A 13,765-nucleotide genomic window follows, 5' to 3' on the forward strand; every position below is an offset into this window, starting at 1 on the left:
AGGAGTGGCTTTTGCATATAGCAGAGTGATGGTTAATTTGCATATCACTCTTTTATTAGGTAGTATATTGTGTTACTTCATGCCAACAGTTTACTGGGTCTATAAAGAATATAGATCTAGTTAACTTCTAAGACTTCCTAGAAATAAATACAGAGAAAATGATTTGAATGGAAGAAGGAGGGAATAATAATAAATTTATTATTTTACAAAATGTGTAGTGAAGTGTCATCCCAGGCAAGGTCTACTATTTGCCTGTTTTCCCAATATGGTGAGTTGTTTGGGATGGATCAGACCCAGACTAAATAGCTGACAACATGCTCACAGATACTTCACACCACAATGGGAAGTAGAAAAAGAATTTTGGAGAACAAGGACAACGTAACTTCTGAATTCTCATAGGCAAGGAATTAAATAGAGAAAACTTGGATTTAGAGTTTGGAAGAGTGCTACATGTTTGAATGCCTTGAAATCTGCTGCTGCCTCAGTGATTTGTGTCCTGCCATTGCTTTGGGGTAGAATTTTTTTTAAAATATATTTTTATTGATTTTTTACAGAGAGGAAGGGAGAGGGATAGAGAGCTAGAAACATCGATGAGAGAGAAACATTGAACAGCTGCCTCTTGCATACCCCTTACCGGGGATGTGCCTGCAACCAAGGTACATGCCCTTGATCAGAATCGAACCTGGGAACCTTCAGTCCGCAGACCGACGCTCTACCACTGAGCCAAACCGGTTTTCGGCTGGGGTAGAATTTTTGAATTTGGTACAACATAGATTTCTTGGTGAAGTTTGTAAATAGCCATTGCAGTAACTATTATTGCCTCTCTGAAGGTGTTGTTGATAAATGGTTGTATTCATATGTAGTGCTCTTGATATAGGAAGAATAGGTATGCAGAGTTCTGTTGTACTGACATTCTTTCTCATTCTTCCTCTCTTCTACCCTCTCTCCTTTCAGTTTTGTCTCTCTCAAATTTTCTGGGCTGATTCTGTGGTTTTACCCTTCCGGATGTATGTATCTCTGGGCTTTAATTTCTAGGGGCTATAATATTATTACTATCAACCATTTCTATGGGCTACAATATTATTACAATCAACACCTAAAACAATTTTATTGTGAAATATAACAATATTCACAAGAGTATGTTTACACAATGAATCTATATTATTTAGGTGTATACAAATTTAAGGCTATGATTTTTTGAATATAAAATCTCTCTGTTTTTTTTAAAATAACTCTCTATATATTAGAGTTCTCCAGAGAAACAGAACCAGTAGGATCAATAGTTTGTGTGTGTGTGTGTGTGTGTGTGTGTGTGTGTGTGTCTGCGTGTGTAGGCCTGTAAGTGGAGAGAAAAAGATATTAAGGAATTAGCTCATGGAATTTTGGGGACTGGCAAATCTAAATTTTCTGGCTGAAAGAAATATATTTTTTATATATTATAAACTCTGATATTAGATACATATACATTTATAATGATTGTATCCTCTTGATTAATTGAACCATTTATTATTACATAACTAGAGGCCTGGGGCACAGATTCATTATAATGGGACACAGATTCATTAAGCTGGGGTCCCTTGGTCTGGACTACGACCTCTTATAATCCAGGACCCCTTTGGAGATGTCAGACTGCCAGTTATGGCCTGATCTCCATGTGTGTACAAATCTGTGCATGGGCCTCTGAGATATATCCATGAAAGCCTAGTGGTCCTTAGAGCAGAACAATCAGAACGATGGGCTGCTATGACACACACTGACCACTGGGGGGCAGATGCTAAATGCTGGACCTGACCCTCGTGGTCAGGGTGCTCCAACAGCAGGAGTGCCGCTCAGCCAGGAGCTGGGCTCCCACTTCTGCAGCAATGCGAAGTAGCAGTGAGCCAAGTGGTAAGGAGTAAGCAGATGGTTAGCAGTGAGGGGTCCCAGATTGTTAGAGGAATGTCCAACTGCCAATTGAGCCTAAACCAGCAGTTGGAAATCCTCTGAGGGGTCCCAGGTGGCAAGTGGGTTCAGGCTAGGGTGAGAGAACCCACTGTGCTCAAATTTTGTGCATCAGGCCTTTAGTATGTGTACAAGGTATTTGGTTAATCTCTTCATCCTTCCCCTTCTTCCCTTCCTTCTGAGATTCATCAGCCTTTTTCACGTTTTCAAGCCTGTGCATTGAGTGCTCCCCCTGGTGATCCATACATGTCATAGCTACCGGTCAAATGGTTACTTAGGCATATATATGACTTTCTTTATCTCTTTTGACAGTTTTTTGTTGTTGTTAATCCTCACTAGAGGATATTTTTCCATTTATTGTTTTTTTATCCTTAGTGCATAGAGTAGTGACTGGCTTATAGTAGTCAGCTGAGAAATATCTACTGAATGGAGTTTCTTGGCCCTGTGCTCTCTCTCCCTTTTGCCTTCTCCTCATTCCCACCTTAGTAACTCAACTTAGTGTATGTTCTCCTTGGTTGGGTATGTGGTACAATTCAGTTCTCTTTGGCTCTTACCTTCAGACTCAGATCTTAACCTTCCTTTGCTCAATGGGCTCTGTCAAATAATTATACCCACTCAGGGTCTCAGCTTGTCCTCACTCAACCGACATCACTTTACAGGTATAAGCTGAATGAACTCAACTTGAAGGCTAGTAACCCCACAGTGAGCTATATAAAAGGAAAAAAGACATATCCAGAAGACTTTGAAAAATATAAAAGTTAACTTCAAGTCAAATAATTATGAGCACATGTCAATGTTTTATTTCAAACTAGAGTTCCAGCACACAAAATTGGTGCACAGTTACGGTCCTTAGGCCTGTCCTGCAATCAAGGCTGCTCAGGTTACCTGCCTCCTGGCCTCCCACCTCTTCCTTTCCCTGCTGCCCATGCACCACCACTGTGTAGTTCCCAGTCTCCCAGCCTCCCCTATTTTTCCTTTCCTCACTCCCTCAGTGTCTCCCCTCCACCCCCATTGCGGGTATCCTGCCATGTTCTATGCTGCCCACTGTGGTCAGTGCACATCATAGTGAGCAATCAAACTCCTGGTCTGCTGTTTGAACCCCTGAGGGGACAATTTGCAAATTAGCCTTTTATTATATAAAATTACTGCAAAAAAAATCTCCTTAGTAAACATATTTAAATAATTAGTCTTGGTAGAGACATTTTATAGGAGATTTGATTTTTTAAATTTGGATTAAAGATCATTATTATGATTCAAGGACTAGTTCATAATTATTCTACTTTTGATTATTTATCTACTTGTTATCAGGTACCTTAAACAATTAATAGTAATTTAAGTATGTAACACTGACCCTCTAGTAGTTTTTATTTCATTAATGTATACAGAAAATTGCTCAAGCATTTAATTAGAAATGATAGTTAAATCTCATATGGAACTAGACATTACATCCTTCAAAAGAGGCTCATTCTGGACCAGTTTTGGAAAACTTATATTTCTCAAGAGTAGAGTCTTTATTGTAGTATCAATAAAAGTGTCAGAATGATTAGGTCTCTGATCTTGTCCTTCTTACAAGATAATAAACGGTTGTGCTTTTTTTAATTTTTTTTTTTATGCTTTCAGTAAATACACAAGACTCCTGGGTCAGAGACAAAGGCTTTCATTACTTACCAGATAACCGGTCCACGTATTTGTGCATGGGTGAGGGTCCCTCAGTCTGGCCAACAATCAGGGCCAATGGGGGTGGTCCGTCTGAGGAGGTACCTCCGGAGGGCTACAGGGGATGTCGGGCCCTCTTGCACAGTCCTCATCAGCTGAACCCCAGCAGCAAGTTAACATATCATCGGAGAGCCTGCCTTCTGCTGGTCAGTACACATCATAGCTATTTGTCGAATGGTTGACTGAACAGTCGACTGATTGTTGAGACAATCTTAGCATATTATGCTTTTATTATATAGGATTATATAGGATGGCATAGCAAGGAGCATGTCGACATGTATCACTTGCCCTTAAGTCTCATGGAGTGGTCTACTGGGTACAGATAGATGATATTAGTGCAGCAGGATTGTGTCATAGATGAGAAACACTGAGCTTAGGGAATTCACTGCATTTTCTTTAGATGATATTAGTGCAGCAGGATTGTGTCACAGATAAAAAACACTGAGCTTAGGGAATTCACTGCATTTTCTTTAGTAAGTAGTAAGCTTCTCTTTGTCTCAGAGAAGACATTACCTCATCCCTCAGTGTTGCATGTTGCAAGCACAACCCTGAGAAATGGTTTCAGGTTGAGAGGCCATGGCCTTACCTTATTGCTATACCCAGCAAGCACATCGAGAGACTTGCAATCTACTCCAGGGTCCTTCATGTTGTTAAATTTCTAGAAAGTTTTCTTGTGAGTATGAAACTCTGTCATCTATTCTGATTAATCTGATTGACAGAGACTGAGGCTAGATCTATTCTATTAGTCTCAAATCACATTTAATTTAAGCTACTATTCAGAGACTCTAAACAGCAGGATGAGATCAATCTGTAGCATTAACTCGAACCATGCCTCCTAGCATCTCAGAATTCATCAACTGTGAATAAGTCCCAGGATACAAACAGTCAGGATATAGCATATAATCATTATGGTCCTTGCAAAGTAATTTGGGATACTAATCTTTGCTTTACTTGACAAAAAAGAACCAAAAAGCAACCACCTTTTCAAATGGAGAGATATTCTGTCTCACCACACATAAACATATAATCTGAAAAGGGAGAGGTGAATCCAGTTTGGGATTTACTATTGGACTTGATTAGAATCAGCATTACATTAATTTGGTTAAGCTATAGGAGCAGCATTACTGAGTATCTGCAACCTTTACAGTCATTCATGGTATTATACATAACTCAAGACTGCTTAGACACCAGATGCATATATACTAGTATTTGTACCAGTTTGACTGAAACAAGGTTGTGATGATGTATGTGTTTTTATAGAAATGGGGATGGGAATCTCTGTTGGGAAGCTTCCGTTGATGGTGTCAGGCACAGTAGAATAGTTCAGGACAGACCATCTTAATAGACTTTATGTTTTCATAAAATGGGTAAGAGAATAACAAACCAGAGCAAGTCAGATTGCCAACTGCAGCTGTTGCTTGGCTCCAGCAGACCATACAAAGAGCACTTATCCTCTCTCCCTGCTGGTCTAAGGTTTTCCCATCTCACGTGCCTGGGTGGTTGTTCTTTCTCCACCATTACAAATTGGTGAGACCATTCTAGTAACTATAACTCTGCTTTTTGCTAGTAATTTGTAATCACATTATTTTTGTGTGTGTGTAGAAGGATAAAGAGCAAAAGGGACCATTTTATCATTTATTTTATTTATTATTTATTTTGTTAATCCTCAACTGAGGATATTTTTCTATTGATTTTTAGGGAGAGTGGAAGAGAGAGAGGGAAAGGCAGAGAGATACATTAGTGTGAAACACACTGATTGGTTGACTCCTGCATGTACCCTTACCAGGGCATGGACTGGGGAGGAGCCTGCAAAAAGTTACCTGCTTTTGTTGGAATCCAACCTGGATCCCTTTGATTGCAGGCTGACTGTTTAACCAATCAGCTACCGGGTAGGGCTGAACATTATGGCCTTTATTAATTTGCATTGATTAAATAATTAGTGAGATGTGTTCCAGGCTGATTATAAGTATGAGCCTCTGTCTAATGTCTTTTTTCTTTTTAACACCAAATAAAGGAGTAACCTCTTTCCCACACTTTGATGCCTGTATCCACCACCATAAAACCATATGAAGCTCAGCTACATTGAGGCAATAGTTAGTTGATCTTTGTCTTTCTACTTGATGAATGGCTTTAAAAAATAATATAGTTTCTCAACAGTATTCTAAGTATTGTCTTCTGTGGCTAATTTATCAATGAGGTAGTTACTCTTTGATTTTTTTAAAATATATTATATTGATTTTACACAGAGAGGAATTGAGAGGGATAGAGAGTTAGAAAGGTTGATGAGACAGAAACATCGACCAGCTTCCTCTTGCACACCCACAACTGGGGATGTGCTTGCAACCAAGGTAGGTGCCCTTGACCAGAATCGAACTTGGGACCTTTTAGCCCGCAAGCTGACTCTCTATCCACTGAGCCAAACCGGTTTGGGCTACTCTTTGATTTTTGCTTAATCCCATTTCTCATTTACTTTAGGACTAACATCACCTACTACAGAAGGTGACATCTGCCCTAACTGGTTTGGCTCAGTGGATAGAGTGTCAGCCTGTGGACTGAAGTGTCTCAGGTTTGATTGCTGTCAAGAACATGTACCTTGGTTGTGGGCACATCCAAAGTAGCAATTGTGCAGGAGGCAGCTGATCAATGTTTCTCTCTCATCAATGTTTCTAACTCTCTATCCCTCTCCCTTCCTCTCTGTAAAAAAATCAATGAAATATATATATATATATATTTTAAAAGAAGGAGACATCATCACAGATTCTGGAAGAAAGAATCACACATGCTGCAGTTTTGGCATCTCATCTATGAAATGAGAAGGAAACCCAGTCAGCTCTCTTGAACCTTTGGTCTGCCTCTGGCCCCCAGAGGGCGATGTTACACAGGTAAGAGGTTTATTTTTGTTGGAAACCATCACCATGCACTTAGCCCCTCCTCCCTGCAGCTGGCAGTGGTGTCCTCACTGATGTCTGAGTAGATAGGAACCTGTAAGGAGAATAAGAGGCCAGAGAAGATCCCAGTTCATTAAAAGGAAGCCTTGTCAAGGCGAGGGGCTTGGCCAACTTAGCCTCCGAAGGCTCAGTGACCTCAGCTCTTGTTTTACCTGCTCCGGACCTGCAGCCCTTGCACTGCTCAGCCATGGTCCTGCTACTCATCCCTGTGCTTGAGCTGATTTTTGCCCTGAGTAAGTAACATTCCATGCCCTTTGCTGTTTGCACAATAGTGAGCATGTTCTTAGTGGAAACTGAATAGAGACACCTTTTCTTCGGGGCCAAGTCTACCCTGCTTTTACTCACACAGCATTGATGTTTCAGGAGGAACCGGAGCACAGTCAGCCAGCCAGCCTGATGGCCACGTCCCTGTCTCTGAAGGAGCCCCACTAGAGCTGAGATGCAAATATTCAATTTCTGGTACACCTTACCTCTTCTGGTACCGGCAATACCCCAACCAAGGGCTCCAGTTTCTTCTCAAGTACATTTCAGGGGACCCCCTGGTTAAAGGCATAGACGGTTTTGAAGCTGAATTTAGGAAGAATGAAACCTCCTTCAACCTGAAGAAACGCTCAGCCCACTGGAGCGACTCTGCTGTGTACTTCTGTGCTGTGAGTGACACAGTGACTGAGACTGCAGGGGGAGCTGAGCACAAACCTCCGGAGACACTCGGACTTTCTGTGACTCAACAACTCAGCCTTGCACTGCCTGGGGAGTTCCCAAGAAGGTTTTTCTTTTTTTGTCCTGTGAAGCCAAAAGGGAAGAGTAGGTGGAGTTTGGGGAGTGCTTCAACATCAATGCTGTGCTACATTCAGATCACATTTGAACCAGATGGAGGTCTTCTAATGAATTTCTCCAGGAGGGACATACCCTCCCCCAACTTCCCATCCTACTCCCACACTGATAAAAGTACATCATAAGGTGTTATAGTTTGGAAGTGAAAAATGCAAGAGCATTTTTATAAAAACACACATTTCTAGCATTTATTATTCATAATTATCACTGACTCAGGTGTTAATCAATATGTAGGAATTGGAAGTACTTGATTATAATGTTAGCTGACAAGCTGTTCTGTATAAATTCTCAATTAGGGCAACCTATACACATCAATTCTTAATTAGTGTATATAGATTCTCAACCTAGATTTAAAGTTTAACTTCTAGCACATACATAATACCTTACTGTGCAATGTTTGTATGTTTTAATGTAAATTTGACATTATAATAACTTGTTTTCTAATCTTGCATTACACAAAACCAATTGAACACAATTATTTTTTTACCAAGAAAACTTAAGTTAATTTAATTTATTTCTATATTTATTGTATTATTTTAAAATTTATTGATTGATATTTTCTTAGAGAGAAAGAAAGGGAAATGATAGAAAGATAGAAACATCAATAAGAGAGGAACATCAACACTTGGCTGCCTTCTGCACTTCTCCTTCTGGGAATCGAGCCTTTAACCCATTCTTATACCTTGACTGGGAGTCAAAATTTTACCACTGAACAACACTAGCCAGGCTACTTTTTATTTTTATTAAAATTTTGGGGTAACAATGATTAATAAGGTTATATAGCTCTTAAGTGGACATTTCTCCATACATGAAATCAAAACTACAATGAACATAATTTTTAATGCAACACATATTGAAAAATCGAAAAGCCACACACTTGTAATTGTTTTTGAAAGTTATTCCAGTGATTTACAAAATAAATTTTTAAAATAGAAATTTGTTGTTTTAAGAGAGGAAAGGGGGAGAGAGAGAGAGAGAGAGAGAGAGAGAGAGAGAGAGAGAGATCAATGAGAAGAATCATTGATCAGCTTTCTCCTGCACACCCCTATTGGGGCTTGAGCCTGCAACCAGGCATGTGCCCTGACCAGGAATCAAACCTTGACGTCCTGGTTCATAGGTTGATGCTCAACCACTGAGCCACACTGGCTGGGCTCAAAATTAAAAATTTGAGGCTAGTAACCCATAAAAATATATCAAGTACAACAGATTAAATTACTAAAAAACTCTCAGGTATTTTATAAGTCACATTAATTTATGGTAAAATAACACACTCAACAAAATTTCAGTTTTTCAAACCACATTATAAAATTTATAGAGAAATGGGCCTACACTACGGAACTTCACAATAGGAAAGATTACCTTAATTCTCAGGAGGATATCCAAGATCCAGGAAGATTTTTATTTACTCCGAAACTATTATAACTAAAAGCCAACTTGTTTAACATATTTTATATACATTATATGTGTTTTATATATATACTCCAAATGATTATTTGTGACTTGATTTATATCATAGGATAAGAAAACTGCCTCCTTGGGTGACTGGGCATGCTGCTTTTTTTCAACCCAAAGGGAAAGAAGCTCCCGATCACTTTCAAATACAGTTTCTCGGGTCACACGGGGGACCCAGACACCTATGGGAAGAAGCTGGTCTGTGGGCCATCGGGTTGGAAAGTGAGGATAACTTTTTTGCAGAGGTCCCGCAGCAATCACTGTTTAATGCACTGGAACTTGGGGACTTGGAAACACTAAAAAGCAGAGAGAGCTGATGGCAGCCATCACTGTTTGCCATGCCCTAGCTTAGTGATGCCCTGAGACCCTGCCCTGCCCTGAGGCCCCACTCCACCCTGAGGCCCCGCCCAACACATTCTACAAACCCGCCCAGGCACCACACAGCTGCATATAAATGGCCTGTATAGTGGCAGCTTAAGGAAACAAACTGCAGCTCCAGCTCCAAAATCGCCAAATCCCTAGCAAAGAGGAGAAAACTGTAGTTCTTGCAGTAGCTCCTGCTGGATGGCCTCAGACAGTAGCTGAACTGTACCCCATTGGAGATCCGGAAACTAGTGTACCTAGTGGTTGGTGTGAGACAACACCAGATTTCAACTACTCTCATAAGGGACACATTCAAGAGACAGACTCAGTGAGCACCAAAGCCCCAGTGGAACAAGTCCTACCCAATAAGCATGTCTACAGCACAGCAATTCTTCCATTATAGACACAGTGAGTCCTCACAGCCAATTGGCCTGGAGGTCAATTCCTCCCAGTGACACCAACAACAATTGAGACTTAACTACAACAAGGGTGTACACACAGTCCACAAAGGGGTGCACCAAGAGTGTCCACAACAGGCAACTGGGAGGCTGACCCATTGAACCATATAGGACACTCAGGCCCACAAAGCTACCTTACCAACTCAGGGAAGCAGCAAAAATGCCAAGAAAAGGAAATAGATCTCAAACAAAAGAAATGGAGGAAAACAAAAGACTGGATATAGAGTTCAAAACCACAGTTATAAGGTTTTTCAAGAATTTCCTAGCAAAGGCTTATAAATTTAATGAAACCCTTGAAGATATGAAAAAGAAATTAAACCAACTAGAAATTAAACATACTCTGACTGAAATAAAAATATATATATATATATTATACAGAGACCCAACAGCAGACGAGAAGAATGCAAAAATCAAGTCAAAGATTTGGAATACAAAGAGGCAAAGGACACTCTTCTGGAGAAGCAAGAAGAGAAGAGAATCCAGAAAGTTGAAGATAGTGTAAGAAGCCTCTGGGACAACTTCAAGTGTACCAACATCAGAATTAAGGGGATGCCAGAAGAAGAGAGAGAGCAAGACACTGAAAACCTATTTGAAGAAATAATGTCAGAAAACTACCCCACCTGGTGAAAGAAATAGACTTACAAGTCCAAGAAGCACACAGAACCCCAAACAAAAGGAATCCAAAGAGGACCACACCAAGACACATCAAATTAAAATGCCAAGAGCAAAAGACAAAGAGAGAATTTTACAAGCAGCAAGAGAAAAACAGTTATCTACAAGGGAGCACCCATAGGATTGTCAGGTGATTTCTCAACAGAAACTATTCAGGCCAGACTGGAGGAGCAAGAAATATTTAAAGTGATGAATAGCAAGAACCTACAACCAAGATTACTCTACCCAGCAAAGCTATCATTCAGAATTGAAGGACAGATAAAGAGCTTCATAGATAAGAAAAAGCTAAAGGAGTACATCACCGCCAAACCAGTATTATATGAAATTCAGAAATATTTGACTATTGATAAGACAGTGTGACTTTTTTCCCCTTGAAAAGCTTTCATAAAAATATTATTATTTATAATTGGTATAATTTTAAAATCAAGAAATACTATATTTTATGTATTAGTGAAGCCTCAATAAAAGACTGTTTATTTCTGTTTAATTTTTAAAATATTTAGTAATCACGTAATAAACATCAGTCACTGTTCTATATTGGGGTATATAACTTTCCACTTTATTTATTTATTTTTTTAACTAAATAATTTGTAGTTTTATTTTTTTTACATTTTTTCATTAAATTATTATCTGTGTACATATTTTAAGATTGCCCCCCCCCCTCCCATACAAACCATCCCTCCCCAGAGTTTTGTGTCCATTGGTTGTACTTATATGCATATATACAAGTCCTTCGGTTGATCTATTATCTCCCCCAGATCTTCCTACCCTACCTGCTGTAATTTGACAGTCTGCTTGTTGCTTTATTGTCTCTATATCTATCTTTTGGTTCATCAGTTTATAATGTTCTTTATTATCCATAAATGAGTGAGGTCATGTGGTGTTTCTCTTTCATTGACTGGCTTATTTCACTCACCATGATGTTCTCCAATTCCATCCAGGTTGCTGCAAATGATGAGAATTCCTTCTTTATTATGGCAGCATAGTATTCCATTGTGTAGATGTACCATAGTTTTTGGATCCAATCATCTGCTGACGGGCACCTAGGCTGTTTCCAAATTCTAGCTATTGTAGATTGTGCTGCTATGAACATAGGGGTGCATATATCCTTTCTGATTGGTGTTTCTAGCTTCTTGGGATATATTCCTAAGAGTGGGGTTACTGGGTCAAATGGGAGTTCCATTTTCAGTTTTTTGAGAAAACTCCACACTGTTCTCCACAGTGGTTGCACCAGTCTGCATTCCCACCAGCAGTGCACAAGGGTTCCTTTTTCTCTGCAACCTAGCCAACACTTGTCCTTTTGTTGATTTGTTGATGTTGGCCATTCTGACAGATGTGAGATGGTACTGCATTGTTGTTTTGATTTGCATCTCTCAGATAATTAGTGACTTTGAGCATGTTTTCATAAGTTAATAAAGAGTTTTAGCCAGGTTCACACAGGAGTTCCTACCAAGGAGTATTTTCTTTGCATTTGCTGCAAAGGTTTGAAAGAGGGAAGAAAATAGGGCCATTTTATAGTTCTCCTGGAATTCATTGTGGGGAGAAGGGAAGGGCGCAAATTAAGAATGAAAGGCCTATCTTTCAAATCTCACTTTGCTTTCTGAATAGGGGTGAGTGGTTAAAACCAAGTGGAAAAGAATCCTTCATCCCTGATCATCCTCTGGGGGGTGGGAGTGGGGGAAGACAATTGCACAATTCAGTGCAATTATTCAGTGGGTCCCTTTTACAACTTAAGGTGGTACAAACAGGTCACTGGGAGAAGTCCTGTTTTCCTGATAATCATGACTTATAGCGAGACACAAAAATCTAATGGAAGATGCACAGCAATTCTGGATCAAACCACCATGCTCCCTGCACATCACCATCAACCAGCTCAGCGATCCAGCCTTGTACATCTATCTCTCCAGGTACTTGCAGCAAGAACCCAAACCTGCATTGGTAGATTACTGAAGACTGCTTAGATACCAAAAGCGTATATACTAGTATTTGTACCAGTTCGACTGAAACAAGGTTGTGGTGATGTATGTGTTTTATACAAATGGGGGATGGAAATCTCTTTTGGGAAGCTTCCATTGATGGTGTCAGGCACGGCAGAATAGTTCAGGACAGACTTTAATAGACTTTCTGTTTTCATAGAATACAGGAGAGGATAACAAACCAGACAGGTCAGATTGCCAACTGCAACTGTTGCTTGGCTCTTGCAGACCATACAAGAGCATTTATCCCCTCTCCCTGCTGGGTCCATGGTTTTTCCATCCCAGGTGCTTGGGTGGTTGCTCTTTCCCCATCACCACAAAATTGGTGTGAACATTCTAGTAACTATAACTCTGCTTTTGGCTAGTATTTTCGAATCACATTATTATTATTTTTTTTTTTGCCTGTGTAGAAGGATAAAGAGCAAAAGGGACAAAGACATTTTCATGTTGTTTCATTTTTATTTATTTATTTATTTATTTATTTATTTATTTTTGTTAATCCTCATCTGTGGATATTTTTCCGTTGATTTTTATGGTGAGTGGAAGAGAGAGGGAAAGGCAGAGAGAAACATGGATGTGAAACACACTGATTGGTGGCCTCCTGCACGTACCCTGATCAGTGCCTGGGCCAGGGAGGATCCTGCAAAAAGGTACCTGCTCTTGACCAGAATCAAACCCAGGTCTCTTTGTCTGCAGACTGACCCTCTATCCACTGAGCCATACTGGATAGGACTGAAAATTGTGGCCTTTATTCATTTGCACTGATTAAATAATTAGTGAGATGTGTTCCAGGCTGATTATAAGTATGAGCCTCTGCTCTAATGTCTTTTTTCTTTTTAACACCAAATAAAGGAGTAACCTCTTTCCCACACTTTGATGTTTGTATCCAGCAGCATAAGGTCAGATGAAGCTCAGCTTCATTGAGGCAATAGTTAGTTTATCTTAGTCTTTCTACTTGAAGAATGCTTTAAAAAATAATATAGTTTCTCAACAGTATTTTAAAGTCTAGAGTATTGTCTACTGTGACTAATTTATCAGTGAGCTAAGTTACTCTTCCATTGATCCTTAATTCCCATTTCTCATTTATTTTAGGACTAATATTACCTATTACAGAAAATGACGTCTGCCTTAACTGGTTTGGCTCAGTGGATAGAGTGTCAGCCTGTGGACTGAAGGGTCCCAGGTTCCATTGCTTTCAAGGGCATGTACCTCAGTTGTGGGCACATCCAAAGAAGCAATAGTGCAGGAGGCAGCTGATCAATGTTTCTCTCTCATAGATGTTCCTAACTCTCTATCTCTCTCCCTTACTCTCTGTAAAAAATCAATGAAATCACCACATATTCAAGAAGGAAGAAACACCCATGCTGCAGTTTTGGCATCTCATCTATGAAATGAGAAGGAAGCA

At 39.7% G+C, this 13,765-nt stretch overlaps 1 gene segment (V, D, J or C); it reads left to right on the forward strand.

Moving 5' to 3' along the window:
- Positions 1–6,684: 6,684 nt before the first annotated feature.
- On the forward strand, positions 6,685–7,564 carry LOC118713639. The segment is given in 2 exon segments: positions 6,685–6,838; positions 6,969–7,564. Coding segments are annotated over 2 exon segments (642 nt in total).
- Positions 7,565–13,765: the final 6,201 nt, after the last annotated feature.

Source organism: Pipistrellus kuhlii, unplaced genomic scaffold (assembly GCF_014108245.1).
Source record: "Pipistrellus kuhlii isolate mPipKuh1 unplaced genomic scaffold, mPipKuh1.p scaffold_m20_p_1, whole genome shotgun sequence".
Classification (NCBI taxonomy): Eukaryota; Metazoa; Chordata; class Mammalia; order Chiroptera; family Vespertilionidae; genus Pipistrellus; species Pipistrellus kuhlii.